The sequence below is a fragment of the Pyrgilauda ruficollis genome, unplaced genomic scaffold (genome assembly GCF_017590135.1).
Source record: "Pyrgilauda ruficollis isolate IOZ18807 unplaced genomic scaffold, ASM1759013v1 scaffold46, whole genome shotgun sequence".
In the NCBI taxonomy this organism is placed as follows: Eukaryota; Metazoa; Chordata; class Aves; order Passeriformes; family Passeridae; genus Pyrgilauda; species Pyrgilauda ruficollis.
The window spans coordinates 5,323,622-5,342,710 of NW_024526155.1; the positions used below are offsets into that span (position 1 = coordinate 5,323,622).

General features: G+C 59.1%; 1 protein-coding gene across 2 annotated transcripts; it reads right to left on the bottom strand.

Moving 5' to 3' along the window:
- Positions 1 to 1,777: 1,777 nt before the first annotated feature.
- Positions 1,778 to 14,857, bottom strand: KIAA1755 (KIAA1755 ortholog). 2 transcript variants are annotated; one of them, XM_041478821.1, is made up of 15 exons: positions 14,689 to 14,857; positions 11,817 to 12,014; positions 10,401 to 11,324; positions 10,037 to 10,157; positions 9,764 to 9,928; positions 9,117 to 9,240; positions 8,695 to 8,812; positions 7,993 to 8,079; positions 7,792 to 7,908; positions 7,363 to 7,461; positions 6,970 to 7,118; positions 5,922 to 6,060; positions 5,537 to 5,659; positions 4,764 to 4,955; positions 1,778 to 4,684 (listed from the first exon to the last, which is right to left on the bottom strand). In XM_041478821.1, exons 1-15 carry the CDS (start codon positions 14,689 to 14,691, stop codon positions 3,698 to 3,700), a joined length of 3,546 nt encoding a protein of 1,181 aa, XP_041334755.1. In that variant the 5' UTR covers positions 14,692 to 14,857; the 3' UTR covers positions 1,778 to 3,697. The 2 variants fall into 2 exon arrangements, with proteins under 2 accessions (XP_041334755.1, XP_041334754.1); XM_041478820.1 differs by having other exon boundaries at positions 10,037 to 11,324.
- Between the last annotated feature and the right edge of the window lie 4,232 nt (positions 14,858 to 19,089).

Here is a 19,089-nt window from a genome sequence, read left to right on the forward strand (position 1 = left end):
TCCAGATTTAATGCCTGAAGCTGGGTGGTTCCCCCAGGGCTAACACATGAGCGTGTGTGTCCCCCATGCAGGTCACCTGTGTCCTGCCGTTGTCTTCCCAGGGTGGGTGTCTGCAGGCAGCAGAGCAAGCACTGGCAAAGGCGTTTTCCATCCATCCCTCGGGATGCAGCACAGCTGGGATTTTGGAATGCAGCGGGGTTGGCCTTTCCCTGGCCAGCTCAGATCAGATTGAGTTACGTCCAGCCCTTGGAGCTCTACCCTTTGGCGTTACCCTTCATCCTTCCTGTTTTCCTCTGGTATCACTGGTTTCTTTGGTTTGCTATTTCTTATGGCTATCCTGCAGCTCCACAGAGCACCAGCAACCCCAGCTCAGTGACAGGCAAGACCTCTTTTTGCTCTGCCAGAGCAGGCACTTGGTGATAATGAAGCTTCTCCAGGATACCTGTGCTTGCAGCCACGTCCCAAAGCCAGGACTGAGCTGGTGTCCTTGTCCCACAGCTCAGCTCCCTCTTGCACCCAGAGCTGCCTCTGTGTTTACCTGCTGAAGCCAGACCCACTGCCCTGGCTGCCACCCAGGAGGACGAATCCAGGCAAGACAGTTCCCACTGTGGCACGGACCAAGCCCCCACCTTGTGCTTCTGAACTCCCATGGCTGTTTGTGGCTGAACCCCAGTTCAGGGGCTGCCAGGACAGGAAGGGGCCTGTGGTGGCTCTGCTGGCACCAGAACTGCTGGGGGGCCCATCTCGGGGGGGCTCTGAATTTCCCCACCTGATGTTATCACTGCATGTCTGCCTTGTCACCCACTTCCCACACTTCCTCCTTGACAGGGACAGGGCACAGCAGTGACAGTGGCTGTGAGTGTGGGAACCCCAGTGCCTCTTGCTCTTCCCCTTCTGTTTTTCCTCTTTGCTCTGTCTTGTCACAATTGAACCCAGTGACCCTGCAGCCTCTGCAGTTCGCAGGGCAGAGCTTGATGGGAATCTGTGGTGAGGAAGAGGAGGAGAAGGAGGAAGAAGAGTGCCGTGGCTGTCTCTGGTCAGAGCTCCCTGCTCTGTGCCCGTGCACGTACTGCCTGCTCTGCTGGGCAGGGCTCAGGAACACAGGGAGAATGGCTGACCCAGGAACTGCCATGGGGAAGGGAAGGCCATTCCCTGGGGCTGGGATCTGTGCCTGATCCCTGATGGGCCCTCCACTTCTCTGAGCTGGTTTTGTCATCTTCTCTATCCAAAATTTTCGACCTTTTTTCCTTTGGAAAAAAGTATTTCCTGGGGTTTTGAGGGAGTTTCCCTCCAAGGCTGGAGGGTGCTCTGCACCTGGCCACTGCCAGACCCTGACCAGCCCACACTGCTGGATCCCTGCCAGCCCCTGACAAATGATTTTGCCATTTCACGAGGGAAAGGAGACATTGATTAACTCCTGTACTTGCCTTTTTGGAAAGGTTATGGCTTAATTGGTCAAACTTGGGAGTCATAAATCATGTGCTGAAGGATCAGCAGAGATAAGAAAATTTTTGCCAGAATGTTGCAAAACACTTTTTGGTAGGAGGGAAGGAGGGATCTGGGTATGCCCATCCAGCTGTGGGGGCTGATGGCTCTTGAGTGCACAGGACCCTTCCAGGGAAACGATTCACCCTGCAGCCACAGGCCGGAAATTCCCCTGTTTGTTATCAGTTAAACTCAGGATTTGCAAAATATCCTTTTTTTTTTTTTTAAATTATTATTTTACTTATGGAAAAAGAAAACAACAGGAAAGTCATTGTTTGCTTTATTCAGAAGAATCATAATTCCATCTGGTTTGAAAAATTACTTTCCTCACTGGAAAGTGCTACTTCTCCTACCTAAAAGTTCTAATGGGGGAATACAGCAGATCAGCTCTCAGCAGAGTGGAAAATTGAGCAAGGGAACTGTCAGGCTTGGCTTGGAATGATGCTGGATGGAGGGAGAAAAGATTTTTGGCTCTGGCAGTGAGCTGGGTCCCATCTAGCTGGGCACGGCTTGCACTGGCCACACGGGATGGGGAGTGGGCACATGGGGATGGGAAGCAGGGACGTATCATGAAGAGGTAGAAACGTCCTGGCTCGGTGACCTTGGTGCCACTCAGGATGTGGCATTATTGGAGAATGGAACGAACTCTAGGCTCGCACAGGACAGGCTGTGCAGACCTGTCCAGGTTCTCTAGGACAACGACTTTCAGACCAAAAGGAATGGGATGGACTCTGCGACCAGGATTTCAGTGGAGCAGGGGCAGAATTGTCAGTAGGGAAATCAGTGTTGAGCTGGGGAAGATGGAGTCTAAAAGAACTGTAGGGAGAAGTAAAGAGCAGACAATTGGGTAGGAGCAGCAGTGGTGACAGGCAGAGGTCCTGAGAGAGGCAGGGCCGGGGTCGGTCCCGTTAATGCTTCAGAAATGACCCAGACAGGAGGAGCGTGGCGCCCGCGGGGAGCAGCTGGGGCCGTAAGGAGCTCAGTGGGGCTTGGCCTCGGGATCTGGCAAAAACAAGGCTGAGGGGGGTATGAGTGATGCTCAGCCAGACTGGGATGGGCGAGTGCCCTTTGCCGAGGCGCAGCTCCCGCAGGGTGCGAGCCATGACCGTGCTGGGCTGGCAGGAGGAGTGTGTTTTTCTGGAACGGCCTCCAAGGCACAGATCGCTTCTGCTCTGATGTCTCTTGATTAGCTCATGCTGTGGCTGCCCAGCTGGGGGGCGGCCGGCCAGTGCCTGGCCCCGCCAGCCAGGGTCCCGCCTGCCATCACCCCCTCCCGGATGCCCAGAGAGGCAGAGCGGGGACGCGCCTGCGGGGACAGCATCTCCGGGGACCTCAGGCTGCTTTGGGACCGGCAGGGTCGCACCCCGACCAAAAGGGTCCCAAAGACTTCAGGACAGAGCGTTCCCAAAACAGTGGGGAGGCTGAGCAGGATGACACCACTCTGCTCATGTCCTGGGAGGGAGGACAGGAGACTGAGGCACTTAACCCTTACAAAAGGGTCCTTTGAGCAGGACAAAGGTGCTGGCAGCAAGTAGGAGAGCCAGGCTGTGGGCACAGCCCATGTAATGGGCACAGGGGGCATTTTTGGTGTCACCAGGTGCCTGTGGGCACTGTGCTGGGGTGGTGGGAGCAGTTGGAACCTGGGTGAGAACCCCAGCAGCTGGCTCTCAGTGGGGCACAACTTCTCACTCTCCTCCATGAGGACCATCCAGGTGTTTCTCTTCAGGTTTATTAATGTTAATGGAGTTAGTCCCGTGTTAGTGAGCACACACAAATGCAGGGCCCACTGCTGGGGCTCAGCCAGGGCTGCAGCAGCAGCACAGGGATGGTAAAATCATCCAGCGGAGCAGGGAGCACAGTGAGTGACAGGAACATCTCACAGGTCTGCACTCCCCAGGGATGCTCCAGACACAGCTTCCAATGTGGGAACCCTCTCCACTGCCTGAGACAAGGCTGGCACTGGTAGGGATAAAGGCACTTTATGAGAGGATTTCTACACATCTGGTAGATTGTGTATGAACCTTGTGAGCTGGTGATGGAATTACTGCTGATCCACGGCAGGGAGAGCGCTAAGGACAGGGAACCAAAGATTCTGGGACTGAGGGTGGGGTAAGAAGTTCCAGCATCCCACCTCTGAGCATGGGAAGTCTCATCCAGTCTGTGATCGAGACTTATGCAGCTGGACAGAAACAGCCCCAACTGGAGGAATTGGTTACTTGGCATTTGCTTTAGCAGAACTTTCAGTGTGGTGGTTCTCCAGGTAAATGATCTGGTTTGCCTTTTCGGATGGGCAGGGTGGTCTGGGACTCTGGATGTCCCTGGGCAAAGCCAAGCTTGCTGCTGGGGCTTCTTCTGTGGAGTTCTGTGAATCTGAGTCTTCAGAGGAGAAGCTGCTCTGGCTGGAAATCTGGAAGTACTGGGCAGCTTCTGCCTGTGGCCCCGCTGGTGCACCAGCTGTGCTGGGATCTGAGGCAGTGCCATGGGGCACAGCAGTAGGGCATGGTGGGTCAGCACCTGGGAAGCGTGTCCAGGGAGGCAGGGTGAAGGGACGCCTCCGAGGGGGCTGCCTGTGCTCCTGGGCCAGGTGTCCTGTCACTCCCAGGCTGGCTCTGCTCTTGGGTTTGGGATGGAGGGTGTCAGCCAAGATGTGGTGGTGAGAGGTGTAGGCACCCTGAGGGCCCAGCCGGCAGTGGGGCTGCAGAGAGCTCTGCTCCACACCCAGCGTGGAGCCAGGAGTGGTGCTGGGCTGGGACTGTCCTGGCCTCTGGGGCTGTCCTGGCCCCTCAGTGCTGTTCTCTGGCTGCTCTGCCAACCCCCTGCCCCCCAGCACTGCTGGCTCAGGACTGGGGGCTGCTCTGCACACTGGGATTTCCATGTGAGGAGCTGCAGACCCTGGGCTGGGGGGGCTGGAGGAGCCTCCCTGCCCATCAGTTTGTGCTCCCCAGGCCTCCTGCAGTTCCACCAGCATCTCCTCCAGGATCTGCCGAGTTTCCTGGTACCTGTGCTGTGCCTCCATCCAGGCTGCCAACCCTTGGCTGTTCTGCATCCTGCGCACCTGAGCCTTCATCTCCTTCAGCTTCTCCAGGGCAAACTCCACCGACAGCTTCTGGAAGGATCTCTGCAGGCACCGCAGAGCCTGGCCCTCCCCGCGCTGCGCCCGGGCTGAGCACTGCCTGCAGTCCAGCTTCAGCCCTGCCACCTGCAAAACAGGGGAGAGTGGCTGCTTTCGTGGCCACCAGCAGCACCATGTCCTGCAGGGGAAGATCCCCTGCACCCACCTTGTTGGAGAACCCAACGAGCTCCTGCAGCAGCTCCCGCTCTGCCTGCCGCCGCTCCAGCTGCTTGGAGAAGCTCATCAGCTTTTTCTGGAAAAGGGCTGCAGACACTTGGAAGGCATCTGCCTCAGGGAATGTCGTGTCTCGGACCTCAGCTGCCTCCTGGCACAGGGTCAGGCCATGCTGGTACCGAGCCTGCAGGGGCGGGAGGAAGGAACAGCTCCAGATTTGGGAATGGTGCTGACCTGGGATATGTGTGCAGGGTGATGCACTGCAGGTAGCACTTGACATTGCCATTACAGATGGATGGGAAACACTTCTGGGCAAGTGAGAACAAACAAAGCAATGGAATTCTCCAAATCTCTGCTCTGCCCTGGCATGGTTCAAAATGCACCAAATGTCCCTCCTGTCCCAAGTGGGGTCACCATGCCTCACCCTCCCTGCAGTGTGTGTGACTAAAGGGCCTTACAGATCCAGGGGAACAAGAATATCTTCATCATAATGTTATTTGTTGTCTGATGGATGCCCAGACTTTGTAGGAAAAAGGAGCTGCATGGATGGAGTGCAGCAGGAGTTGGGGACAGCAGTCCCAGCCCAGTACACATCAAGGAACAGCACAGCCACCCCCTCCCTGGAGCAGGACTGCCCAGAGTCCCCACAATGCTGAGCTTGACAACTGCAGTGTGACTCAACAGCTCGGGGACACTCAGTTCTGCCCAGAAGCCTCTTTCCAAACCCAGGGGATGTCTGTTACAGAAAAGCCCCTCCAGACATACTGTGGCCTGGGTGAGGAACTCCTTGAAGTGCTCAGCAGAGCCCTGGCAGCTGTCGGGACTCCAATCCTCGGTGCCCATCTCCTGCAGCCGAGCTGCTGCCTCCCCATCCAGCCAGGACCCCAGCTGTGAGAGAGCAGAACGGGGATCAGGAGGGCAGCAGCAGCAGCGTGTCCACAGCACCTCCCCTTCCTGCCCCAGCCCGGCATCCCAGCCCAGGCCCAGTCACACGCAGTTGCCCGTAATGAAAATCAAAGCTCAGGCAATACTGCCATTCTCTAGGCTTCTATCATCATCAAAAACAAAGGAAATGTGACCAAAACACTCAACCATGGAAAACCACAGAAGGCAACTTCAACTTGTGGCATGCCAGGGACACCCAGCTCACCTTGCCAAACTCAGTCTCGAGCTTCCGGACCTTGCGGAGGAACTCCAGGCGCCCCAGGCAGCTGTTGGACTGGGACACGAGGCTGTGAAGTTCTTCCTCCAGCTGACTGTACAGCCCCTCAGCCAACTCCATACCGGTCCTGGGGGTTGGGAGGAGAGGGGCCATCAGTGCCAGGTGCTGCCAGGTGAGCTCACAGATGCACAGAGTGAAGGGGAGCAGGTCTCTGGCCAAGCTCCTGACCCCAGCCTTACAGGCACCTGGACATCTTCCCAACCCATGGAGGAAATGAATGGCAGGGACCACGGTATGGGAAAGTCCCGTCTATCAGTGCAGCCCAGCCCCACTGAGAGACGGGAGCAGGAGGGAGCAGTGGATCAGTGCTGCCTCAATGCATGACTATGGAGCAGCGTGGCATGGCTGGAGCAGCGCGGTATCACCAGATGGGTGCAGCATTCCCGGCCGACAGCGACATCACCGGGTGAGTGTGGAATGGCCCAATTACAGCATGGCTGGATGAGTAACAGCATGGCCACATCATGGCATCACTGGGTGAATATGGTGCGTCCAGGTGGGGGTGACATTACTGGATGACTACAGCATGGCCAGAGGAGCCATGCACGGCCAGATTGTGACATCACTGGATGAGTGTGGCACGGCCAGACAAGTGCACGTCACCGGACGATCACGGCATGGCCAGAGGAGCACAGCACAGCACAGCACAGCTGGCCGGGCGCGGCACGGCCGGGACTTGGCCCCATCTAGTGGCTTTTCCCGAGCCCAGCCCAAGGCCGGCATTGCAGAGCACTGACAGATCTGGCCTGGCCTGGGGCAGGAGACTCTCTCAGGGATCTGACACCACTGAGGATGAGGGGACTCCTGCAATGGGCTGTCCCAGACATATGGTCCATGTTTCCAGAGCAGGACTGATCATGGCAATAGCTTGGGCTCATGGGGACCGGGCTGTCCATGGGGAGTGGGCTCTGTCAGCCAGCAGGAGAGGGGGTCCCTGGCATTGGCACCCCCTGACAGTGGAACTGCCCTGTCCTACCTGATGTGGTCGGAGGCGCAGAGGCGGGCGGCCTCCCTGCGCAGCCTGGCCAGCAGGAACCCCCCCTCGCGCTGCACCCGCACCAGCTGAGGGTCACTCAGCACCTTCTGCATCAGCTCCCGGTGCCTCCTGATGCCTGCAGCTGCATCCTGTGGAGGAAGGGAGGGTGAAACAAGTGTCTTACCTGGGGTCTCAGCCAGCACAGGATAGGCACCTGGGGCTGCTCCCCAGGCAGGAGCAGAGGGGACAGGGAACAGCCCCATGGCCAGGAGCAGCCAGTCTGGGGACAGTTATGCCAAGTTTTGGGGAACTGGAGGGAAATGTTGGCTGTGGCTGCACTGCAGATGGGCACGTTGGGAATGTCCCCAACCTGTGGTGCTGCCACCCTGTTACCTGTGTCCCAGCCAGTGCGTCGGTGTTCCGCAGCTCCTGGATGCAGCGCTGCAGCAGCTCCGATGCCTGCCTGAGACTGGCTGTGAAGGGCTGCAGCTTCTGTGGGGGACACACACCGTGGGTCAGGGGGGGCAGCCTGCCCATGAGGAGGAGGAGGAGGAGGAGGAGAAGTGCCAGGACAGAGCAGGAAATACTGTGAGGCACTGGGTTAAAGCTGATAAGGAAGGGAGTGAGGAGGTGGATGGGCAGCTGCAGGCAGGAGCAGGTAGCCAGGAGCTTGACCCTCCTGTGCTGAGCTCTCCTGTTCTTCCCCCTCTCCCAGCCCTTCCTGTTGCTTTTCCAGGGATGCGTGTGGGACACATAAGATGCAGTGGGGACAGAGGGACACAGGAGAGGTGAGGCAATGGCTCATGGCGTGGTAACAGACACCTGGAAGAATTGAACCCACTCGCCGTGGCAGTAGGGGAAGGCACCGTCCAGCTCTGGGGGCAGCTGGGAGCTGTCGACGTGGCGGCCCAGAGCCTTCAGCGATGTCAAGGTCTCCACCTGCAGGGCACAGGGCTTGTAAGGCTGCCTGGAGCAGGGAATAACCCCCTATTGCAGCAGCTCAGGGGACAGGGACAGGCTCACCTGCACCCCAGACAGCTTCTCACGGTGGGAGACCAGCTCCTTCTCGGCCAGGAGCAGCATGCTGTGAATGCAGCCTGGAGAGACACTCTGTGGGAGGCAGGGGAGAATCACCAGGGCAAAGCCCGCACAGTTGCAGCAGTGTGGGACTTTCCTGGGTCAGCTGAGGCTGGTGAGCTCATTGCAAAGGAAAAGGCTCCCACTCTCACTGGTGTGGGAGATGGAAACATGTCCCTCAGGCCATGACCTTGTCCCAGACACCTTGCCTCCCTGGCAAAGGACCATGGGAAGAGCTTCATGAGTGAACCCCTTCTCTGACACCAGTGACACTTCTCCATGTGAGGAGCATCAGGGCCAATGTGGGTTTTATCAGGCATACCAAGGCTGTGGCAGGAGGGATCCCATAGCCCCAGGACAGCACAGGGCACCCCTGTGGCACTACCTGGGCACTGGCACAAGGACTCTGCCACGACAGAGGATTGTCACTTCGGAGCCCATTTCCTGGTAAATTCACATATCAGGATGCTGGAGGGCTCTTGGTGATGGCTGCTGGATGATGGCAGGGCTCGGAAGGGACCTTTGGGGATCGCATGGAGAGTGCGCACAGGGGAGGCTCTGAGGGACCCCCAAAGGGTGGCAGCACTCCCTCCCAGACAGGAACACCCCTGGCATGCCTATGGCACAGGCACACAGAGCCTGGCATACCTGGACAGAGCGGAGGGCTGAGAACAGCACGGGAGCAGGCGGCTGCTTCCTGGCATCCACCACAACCGTCAGCCCAACATCCTTCGCTTCTCGCCTCTCACCGTTCTTCACTTCTTGCCTAGTGAAGGGAAACACAGCAGGAGTGGGGGTCCTTCCCTGGGCAGGACCCTCTCAAAGCCCCCTCCCACATTCTGCATCCTCAGGCAGGCAGGAACCCACAGCCACAGGCAGTGGCCTCATCCCTGTGGGATGTCCCTGCCAAGGGCTCAGAGCATGTGCCTCTGGCAGGGGCATGGTCCAGGGACCTCAGGGATGTGCCTAAACCAGAGTGTGTGGGATGCTGGGTATCCATCCCAGCTTAGCCTGGGAGCCCTGAGCCAGGCAGCAGCTGGGGGTCACTGGCAGGTCCTGCTGGCTCTTACCTGGGGAGGGAGCAGAGGCAGAGGATGAGCCTTGCCAGCTCGGCAGCCGAGCACCACGCAGCCCGCCAGGCACTGCCACTGGTGGTCACCAGGAGGAGGGCCCTGCCCAGCCTGTCTGAGCTCCCTGTGGAGAAAGGGTGAGTGACTCCTCTGGCAGCCACCTGCCAGACCTGAGCACCCCACAATGGGCTGGGGTAACCATCAGTGCTGCCATGGTGCAGCCCCTCTGGCCCTTTGGGAGGGGGAGAGCCAGCCCAGGAGGGTTCTTGGCATGGATGTCTGGAATTCCAGAGCTGCTGGGGACGTTTTTCCTGAGAAGAAGATGGGTTTTGTTACTGCTTTTTGGTTCTTGGGAAAAAGAAGGAGCCAAATGTTTAGTGTTTGGCAGCTAAAGCTGAACAGCTTCACTGGAGAGGAATGGTGTGGGAGGGCTTGGGGCGGCTGGGACCGGGGCAGCTGCTCTGCACAGGCTGCCTGCATTTATGTTTTTAATGTTTTTGCCAGCTGAAAAAAAAATTTTCCGCTTGGAGTATTTCTGGCCTCCAGCAAAGCCCTGAAACCTTCCTCCAAAACACTCTCTCCAGCAGCCTTGTTTCCATCCAGAGGCGTCTCCCGCCCATTCCCCAGGCTCATGGTGTCAGCAGTACCTGGCAGGCAGACGATGCCCGAGCGCAGCAGCCCAGCGTGCAGGTCCTGCCAGGCTGGAGGCTCCCGACCAGCAGTGCCAGTGCTGGGCACAGAGGGACCATTCTTGCAGCTGGAACTTTCCAGAGACTGTTCCTCCACAGGAGCAGCAGTGGCTGCATTCGTACCTGTGCACAGGGATAGAGGAGAGGGAAGCTGGTGGCACTCAACGAAGCAGAGGAATAGCAAAGCCCCAGCAGTGCCTGGTCAGCTGCCACAGCCCCACAGGATGGTACCTTTCCCTGCTGCCCTGGCTCTGCCCATCCTGGGTGAGTAAATGGCCGACATCCTCTTCCAGGCCCCCTCGTGCTGGCTGCTGACTCTTTCATCCTCGGGGGCTGCCCTGAGCCGCGTGCCCTTCAGGAAGGAGAACTTGTGGCTGGAACCTGGGGGGAGCTGGGGGCTGCCCTGCTGCACCAGCCCCCCTTGCTCCGGCACCCCAGGAGTCGCTCGGCGGGACTGGCGAGTGAGGAGCATGGGGCTGCCAGCCCCCTTCCTGTGCTGTGCGGGGGTCTCACGGGGGGTGGCAGGGGGCAGCTCAGAGCCAGGGCTGTCCGGCTCCTCCAGGATGGCTGCCATCAGCCCAGAGCCGAAGCTCACCGGGTTCTGCAGCGCGGCCATGTAGGAGTCACGTTGGCGGCTCTTTGGGCCATGTGGCCCTGGCTCCTGGCTCAGCTTCCTCTCCAGGTCTGGGCTGCAGGGACTCTCGTCTGAGCTCAGTGCTCCCCCACAGGGCCACGCGTCTGCTCCTGATCCCCCATTCACCCAGGGGAGCATCTCATCGGCCCCAGCCCTTATCCTCCCTGGAGGGCAGGTGGGCAGCAGGGATCTGGTCAGGACGTCCAAGTCCTCCTGGGATTGCTCCAGCAGGTCCACATACTCCCCCTCCAGGTTCTGGCTGATGATTTCACTCAGGCTGGGCACAGCCAGCGTGGCCGGCTTCTTTCGCAGACCTGCCTGCTCTACCTTGATCAGTCCCGGGTATCGTCCCTGGTTTGGCTTCCGAGAGGTGGCCTTGCAGCCTGGGACGGTGCCCACAGTGTTGCTGTAGGGCATGGGGGCATTCACTGTGCCATGGGGCACAGGTGTGCCAGGTGCAGTCTCAGGAGCAAGTTCATGCCAGGCACCAGCGGGCACACTGTCATCTCCAGCCCTGGGCTTGTCAGTGAACTCAGGTGTGGCAATCCGGCTCCACGGCAGCGGGGTGACGCCGTTCTCGGTGGCCACCAGGCAGGTGTGCAGGGGAGATCCGGCCCAGCTGCTGTTCACCTCCTCCAGCCACGCGTTGGTGAAGAGCAGAGCGTGGGTGGCCTCGGGGACAGGTGTCTCCTCCACGGAGCGCAGGTCCAGGGAGAGGTGCTTGATGGTGACACGTGCTGTGTGCTCCTCACAGGGCTCTGCTTGCAGGTAGAAGTCCCCAGGGCGCAGCAGGAGGGGGTTGAGCGGTGCGAGGTGCACAACCACCTTCTCATGCAGACATAAGGGCCAGCCTTCATGGAGAAAGATGCGGTTAAAGTAGGGAGCCTGGGAAGGAGGAAGAACACAGTGCATGAGAGAGCCCTGCCAGCTCTGTGCCTCCCAGCCACCCCCACACGCTCTTGCTGCCTGGCCCTGTGCTTCCCATGGTGAGGATGAAAGAGCCTGGTGACCCAATGCACGTCCCTGAGCTGAGCTCCTGCAGCACAGCCCTGCAAGCCCGCCCTGAGCCATGGCTATTCCCACAGTGCCGAGTCTACCCATGTGCTTACAGAGGGAAAACCCCTGCTAAGCCTCTCTGGGATCAAGACAAGATGACCCCAGAGTTCCCTGCCCTTATTGCAGCACCACATACGCTGGACAAATCCCAGGGAGCTGGGTGTGCCACGGTCCCCTCTGCAGGAAGCAGATGGGAGAAGGAGTGGACGTGCAGGGAGGGAACCCACAGGGCAGTGTGCCCATGCAGGCAGGACTCCTTAGGGCAACTCCAGTGCCTGGGAATGGCTCATGGGGGCACCGCTGTGGGGCACGGGGGCTTACACAGGCCGCCTGCCGCAGGCGCTCGAAGAGCCGCTTGGCGGGGATGAGGAACTGGAGCAAGCAGCAGAGCCCATCCCCCTGGTAGCTGGTCTCCAGCAGCCGAAACACCTGACTCAGGACGGTGGGAGCCGTGGCTTCGAAGGGAGGGTAGAGGGACTGGAGAGCACTTTGCACCGCCGCATCCAGTGACCCGGCATCCTGCGGGAGAGAAGCGAGCGTCGCTGGTGGGAGAGTGGCCCCGCAGCGGGGACACCGATCCGCCTGAGCCGGTGTCTCTGCCCACCATCCCACGCTGCACTGTGCCACTGTCGGGGCCCTGGGACGTCCACACTGGCAATGCTGCTGAGCTCAGGGGCTCCAAACCCTCCTGGGCTGGAAGCGGGGGGAGCCGGGAGTGGAGCCCAGCAAGCACGGCCCAGGCGGGGCGGGTCCGGTTCCCAGCGCCGAGCTGTGGTTAAGGAGCCCGGGATGAGCCCCTTGGCAGCGGCCGCCTCGCTCGGCCGCCTGCCATGTGGAGGCGGGGGAGCCGCAGCAGCCGAGGGGTTAAGAGGAGTCAGACCAGACAGATCGTGGGGCTGTGCCGGGCTCCGAAGCTCGCTGCAGGAATGCAGCAGATGGGAGGAAGGACAAACATCTGAAGATGGATAGGGTGTTTTGGTCCAGACTCATTGCTGAATTCGCCAAAGTCATTCCTGTATTTTCTGGGAAGCGTTCTGCCGTGTTGCATCCCCCTGCACTGCCCCAGAGCAGGGTGAGGACACCACGGCTGTGCCACCTGCGGACCAGCAGTTCCCAGTTCATTCTCTCAGTGCTGCAGGGGCTGGAGGCTGTGTGGCACGGCTGGTACATGGAGAGAAGCCATTCCACAGCTCCCGTGATGCCCGGGCTGTGCTCCAGGCAGCGCAGGGATGAGTCTGGCACACCTGTCAAGGGGACCCCATCGGCAAGTGGAGAAGAGAAGCATCCTCCAAGTAGCCGGGTCCTGCTCCCATAAGAGCACCCAGGAAGTCTGGTGGGATTAGCTCAAGGTGAGCATTACTTTCAGGCAGCTAATCCCTGGTCCAGGAGCCCGTACAGAGACAAAGGGGCCACGGTTAATTCAGCTTAATTAGTTTTAATGCACTTTAGCTAAAGCACTTTGCAGTCATGCTCTGGTTAATTCTTCATTACTTTTTTTCCGTGTCTTGGCACAGGAATCTCCTGCCCCTGCACCTGACAGGAGAAGCCAGAGAGCTGGGCAGAAGAGGAGGCAAGCCAGTCCCTTCTCAGGGCCCTGATCTGCCACTGTGTTTCCTGTCCAGGCTTTCTGCCCTTGGACCTTTCTCCTTAAGCTTTGTCTTATTGTGTACAGTTCCTAGAATGGACTGGAGACCTTACTCTGGAAAATCCCTGATGAAGGGCAAAGCCCAGCACCCCATTCCATGTTGCTCCAGTGAGGCCCTGGTGCAGCCACCTGGTCGCCAGTGCTGAACCCATCTGAGTGCCCACCACCTCCATGCCCAGCACTACCTAGCTGGACTTCCTCCCCAACACCGAGGCAGAAGGCACAAGAGCACAGGAGGATCCATCCAGCTCTGAATGCTGCCATGAGAGATGAGCCAGAACTGCCTGCCTTGCCTCCAACAGTCTTTTAAATCCTCCCAGGGCTGGTGACTCCACCATTGCCTGGGCAGACTGTGCCAGTGCTTGACAACTCATTCAGTGAAGAAATTTTTCTCTAGTATCCAGTCTAACCCTTCCCTGGCACCACTTGAGGCTGTTTCCTGTTGTCCTACCACCCAGAACTTCATCCAGTTGCAAGGACTGTGTGAGCCAGTGTCAGGAGAGAACCAGGGACTGATGGAGGCTCCAGACACAGCCTAGTTGTGCTGGGGAATATTTTGGCCTGGAATTACTGACTAAAAATGTTTTCATGGAGTGTCAAAAAGCACTTCATCACTGGGGGAGGCTTTTGGGGTAACCATGGTGCAGCGGCTCCAAGTTTGTCGGCGAAGCTGCATCCGGGCTGGCCAGGAGTCCATAGGAATCCAAAAGCAGCCCCTCCACCCACTGGGAGGGAGCTGGAACAAAGGCATTAGGGAGCATAAGGAGATTTACATTTGCAAAGCTATTTCCATTTTAATAAGCCAAAGCGCTGTTAAATAGAGATTGATATTTCTCCCCAAATACCCATATTTTTAAACCGGTTTACATCAACAAGACGGGCTGGGCTTTGGGGTTTTGGTGTGGTAAAGTTGTTTAACCCATGCCCGAAGCCACAGGGTGACTCAGCTCCAGTTCCTTTCTCCCCGCTGCTCAGGAAGGAGAGGTTTGAGCCTGGGACCAGTCCTGAATACCAATTCCTCCGCCTCTCCGCAGCCCTTGCTGTCACCAGCTTTGGCAGGGCACGATGCAAGCGCTCAGCCTGGCCCAGAGCGGGGGCCGCGCTCAGCTCAGAGCCCGGGGCAACGGCACGTGCCGGCTGCGGAGAGGAACGATCCAATCCCCTGGAGCATCCCCTGCGCCGGCACGGCTCGCACAGCAGCTCCGGCCGCTGCACGCCATCCCCCTCACAAACTTTGCACGGAAGTTTAAGCATCGCAGGATGCGGCCCCGCACACACCTGCCCAAGCGGGCCACGGCCACGTCCTCCTCCTCACCTGATATCCAACCTTGTCCAAGCTCCACCTTCACATCTGTCTCTGCCTTCGCACCCACCTCTGCCCTGACACCCACCTCCACACCCACCTCTGCCTTTGCACCTCCTTCCCCCTGCGCTCCCGACCTCCCTCTGCTGTCGCTCCCATTGCCCACCCCGTGCCCACCCGGTGCCCGCGGGACCGGCAGCGGCGGGGAGGGGCAGCGGCAGGGAGAGGGATGCCCCAGGAATTACCATGTTTCCCAGGAAGTGGCAGAGGGGCCGGGGGCCGCGGCACAAACCGTCCCGTCCCTCCTCCTCCTCGCCGGCTCTCCCAGGCCCGGGGCTCCCGGCCGGTCCCCGTTCCGCCGGCGGCTCTTCCCGGCGCCGGCGCCTCCGGAGCCGCGGGCGGGGGCGGGCAGCCCCGGCCCGGGGCGGCGGGCCGCTTTCCTGTGCCCGCCGGCGGGAGCCCCCCGTACGCTCCCGAGGCGCGGCTCCCAGGGACAGTCCCCCGGGACTGTGTGTCCCCTCGGGCGGAGGGAGCGGCCCCCGGCGGGACGGGATCGGCGTGGAGGGAGAGACCCCGAGCGGGTGCAGGAGGGGACTCTGCCGGGGGTCCTCCTCCAGCCCCCGCCGTCCCCCCCCGAGCAGCTCCAGGCGAAGGGTCCTGGAAACACCGGGAACATGCAGAGCTGTATGTGCATGTGTGTGTACGTGTGCATGTGTGTACACATGTGTCTGTGCATGTGTGCAGATGTGCTCATACAGGCGTTTTGTGTGGGGCTGCCCCTCGTTTCCAATCCACCCACGGTCAGACCACCCTCGGCAGTGGTCTATGTCCTGGATGGATCCCGTGGCTCCCAGTTCCCGTTCCTGAGTTGCCCCAAAAGCACAGCATCAGGACAGTGATTACCTCTCTCGGGACTTTGAACTGTTCCAGGGATGGGAAGGACCTACTGAGGGGCAGGATCATGGGATTCAGCAACCAGAAATCTACAAAAACAACCAGCGTAAGAGCCAAAGCCACAGATTTGTTCTCTCCTAAGGCAAAATGCTGTTTCACACAGCCCTGCCAGTCCTGGGCACAGACACCTCTCCCAACCCCAGGCACTGTGGGCACAGCATCACCAGCTCTGCCAGCCCTGCACAACGTCCAGCACTCTCAGCCTCTCTGTGCCTTGCTCAGGCTGCAGTCATTTCCACTGTTGCATTCGTGGGAATGGGCTCAAGGCCGGGGCTGGGGCTGGGAAAGCACCAGGGCGGGTGGGACGGCCACAGCGTGGGCTGCAGGCTGCCGGGGCTGTCTCGCTAGTGAACATTTGTCCAGGGATCAGCGAGCGGCCAAAGGACACGCTGTGAAAACAAGCCGAGACGGGAGGAGGTGCAGCTGCGCTGCTGGCGTGTGGGAGGGAGGACGGCGCCAGTGAGGCCTTCGCGTTTGCTTCCCATTTCCTTGGGAGCTGGTGAGAGCCCTCCCGCTGCCCCTATGGATCACGAGTGCTGGTCCTGCGGGTGGGCAGAGGCTTGGCCATGGCTACCGGGCTGGGATGCCCAGCTGAGCCCACCACAGGACTGGCCCTTGGCTCCAAGCCAGCATCCCAAGTGCCAACTGGGACCAGCTGGGCAGCTTCCCATCCCCACCAGCAGCCAATTGCTCCTGTAATTGTGCTAGCTCACTTACCAGCTTCAGGTTTTTCATAGTTCCTCTCAGTGCAGGGGAAGGTGAGCTCAAGGCTGTGACCTTTTTTAATTGCATGGTCACCTCTGAAATGGACCCAAGAGCTGCAGCTCTTGCATCTCTCAATGGATAGCAGGGCCAGGAGAGGGCGTTGAGGGCAGGGAGGAGGACAGTGTGACTGTGTCCTGGTACCAGCACAAGGGATCGATTCCTCTGTGGTACTGGTGAGCAGGAAGACAGATGTGGAGCTAAGCCCAGAGGGACCCCACCACCCTGCACCAGAGCAGCAGCTCCCCACCTGCACCTTGAGGTGTCTCTTGCCACCTGTGCTCAGCCAGACCAACCCACAGAAGTAACCAGCAGGTCCAGCTTTGCATCCCCACATCCCCCAAAGCAGTTCCCCATGCCCTCTGGCCAGCCTCAGACAGCAAGGCTGGGAATCAGGGTGCTGGGGAGCAAGTCTAGCAAAAGGCAGAGATTCTGGGGGCCACCGGGTGCCCCTGGGGCCCCTCACCCCATGAACTCACCCTCCTCTGCTGCTCCTGTTCTCCATGTCCTGTTTGTCCCGAGCAGCTGCTGGGACAGGCTGCATGTGGCCTCTTGCCCTGCCCCTCTGCCGGCACAGAGCCACCATTCAGATCCCCCTAGGCTCTGCTTGAGGTCACCATTCTTGCATTTTTATTTTTACTTTTCTGCAAAATCAACCCCCTTAGCTCTCTGTGTCCCCTTTTGTCTCCCATGAGGCTCCCAGACTGTCACAAGCTGGCGTGCTGCGAGAGGAGCCCGCCTGTCTGGGGGAATGCAGCCCTTGGCAGGGGCAGACAAAATGAGTGCAATGCTGGCCCCAGGGGTCCCCTGGGATGTCACTGGGGTGTTGGGGTGGAGGGAGGGTGAGAGTGTTGAGCCCAGCATCAGGGCTGGTCTGTGGAGCTGGCTGCCACTGGGACCCTGGTGGCTCCTGCCCACATCCCCACATCCAGGGGCCATCCCCACATCTGCTGCTGGCTGTGCCCCATGGGGCTCTGACTCCGTGAGCTCTGGGGACTCTGGGTGTCCCTGCTGTCTGTGCTGGGTGAAGTGGTCAGGGCTGGCGTCAGCAGTGACCCCACGCTGGCCCAGAGCCCTCCCAGCTCCAAGAGCAGCTGAGGCTGGGTCATGCTGAGCCTGCAGCTGGGAAAACAACTGTGGAGGAGCCCCCACATGTTCCTCAGCTGTATTTTTAGTTGCTGCTGGGTCAGAGGCTGTCAGAGATGGCCCAGCTGAAGCTGCCAGAATTCTCAGGGGACTCTCGTGTCCTGCGTGTGGGGAAAGTACACTATGAGCTCTCCAGGTGAGGCCTGCCAGTACCAGGAGCCACCCACTGCCCCCCAACCCAGGCAAGGGGCAGGAAGAGTGGGGGTGGTGGGGAGCCCCTGGAGCAGTTAGGACCATCCTGTCCCCTCCACAGCTCCCTGCAGTGTTGGCCCTGTCCTTGGTACCGCAGGTGACAGTGGACAGCATCAGGCTTTGACACCACACAGGCGGTGCAGTGGGCAGGAGCCGCAGCTCCCCACACCTTGATGTGGGTTTATCCGAGCTCTGGTGAAGTCCCTGTTGGTCTAGAGACAACCACAGTTGCCACAGGTTCTGACCACAGCCTAGTCCTGTGGGTGACAATGAACTTGTCCTGGCTGGAAATTGGTAAGGGAGGTTTTATTTTGGGCTGATGACTTCTCTTTCCAAGTTCTCTCCCAACCCAGGCACTGGTTTTGCATCTTGTCTATACTATGCCTTATAAAATGTAATTTCTCCTTATGGAAGAGTTCTGCTTCCTCCATGCTCTTCCTGAATATCTTGAATGTTGTTTTGATGCAGGCCTTCAGTGAGATGGGGTTGTCACCATGGCAGGTTTGGGAGCTCCTGCTCTGAACTGAGCAGACTCAGATAAGAGCTGATGATGGGTGACAGGGAGGGTCACAATGCCAAGGAGGTTGTGAGTGTGGATTTGGCCTTTTGCCTTTCACCTCTGCTCTTGGATGTTTCTTTCAGGGCAAAAGGAGCTCTGAGCAAAAGGAGCTCTGCTCAGGGGCTCCTGGCTCCCATGGTGGATTCGGCTGGCACTGATGGAGAGTAACAGCCTGTGGGCGATGGTGGGTGCCTGTGGAACACACCTGGGTGGTTTGTCCCTCTCTGCAGGCACCATCATTCTTATGTCCCTGTTTCCCAGGTCCCAGAGGTGACAGTGACTGCAGTGCCCCTTCCAAAAGCCATAGCCACTCATACAATCCCGGTGGGCATTTACTGGTTGTCTGCCAGGCAGCCTGCAAGTGACCCCGCTGAAAACTTGTGGGACAAAAGGCAAAGGGGAAGAGAATGCCTTGGTCTCTCTATCCTTGATCTCCATGTGCCAAGTTCCTCTAGCACAGACTACATGGCCTCATCCCTTGGGGTCTCCTGAGGCTGCAGCACCAAGGGTTTGCTGGGCTTGAGCAACAGCTGCATTTCACAACATCCTTAACTGGCTCAAGGATGTTGCCTCTGGCAGCCAGGACTTCCCTGGATCCAGCATGAGATCTGCCTGCATCAGCAGCCATGGGTTTCCTGTGCCTGGACCCCAACAGGAAATGAAAGTAACTGAATTATTTCTTCTTCCCTCACTTTTGTCCTGCAAAGAGAGACCAGCCAGCCCTGGGCTGGCAAAGGAGCACCTGCCTGGCTGCACCCAGCTCCTTCCCCTGTCTCCAGCCATCGTGACCAGAACAGCTCATTTACCAGGCAGCTCTGCCAGCCGTGTGGGAGAGAACGTGACTCCCCTTCTCAGACGGAGGCTGGGGTGCAGCACCCACTGATGCCGTGCTGCTCCCTGGGAGATAAGCTCCATCTTTCTTTGCCTGCTGGCAATGGGCATGGAGCAGGCCAGTGCCTTGGACCTTCCACACACCTCGCCTGGTTGGCAGCCAGGAAAGTGAGGTCTGGGACACCTCTCTCCTTTCTGCAGC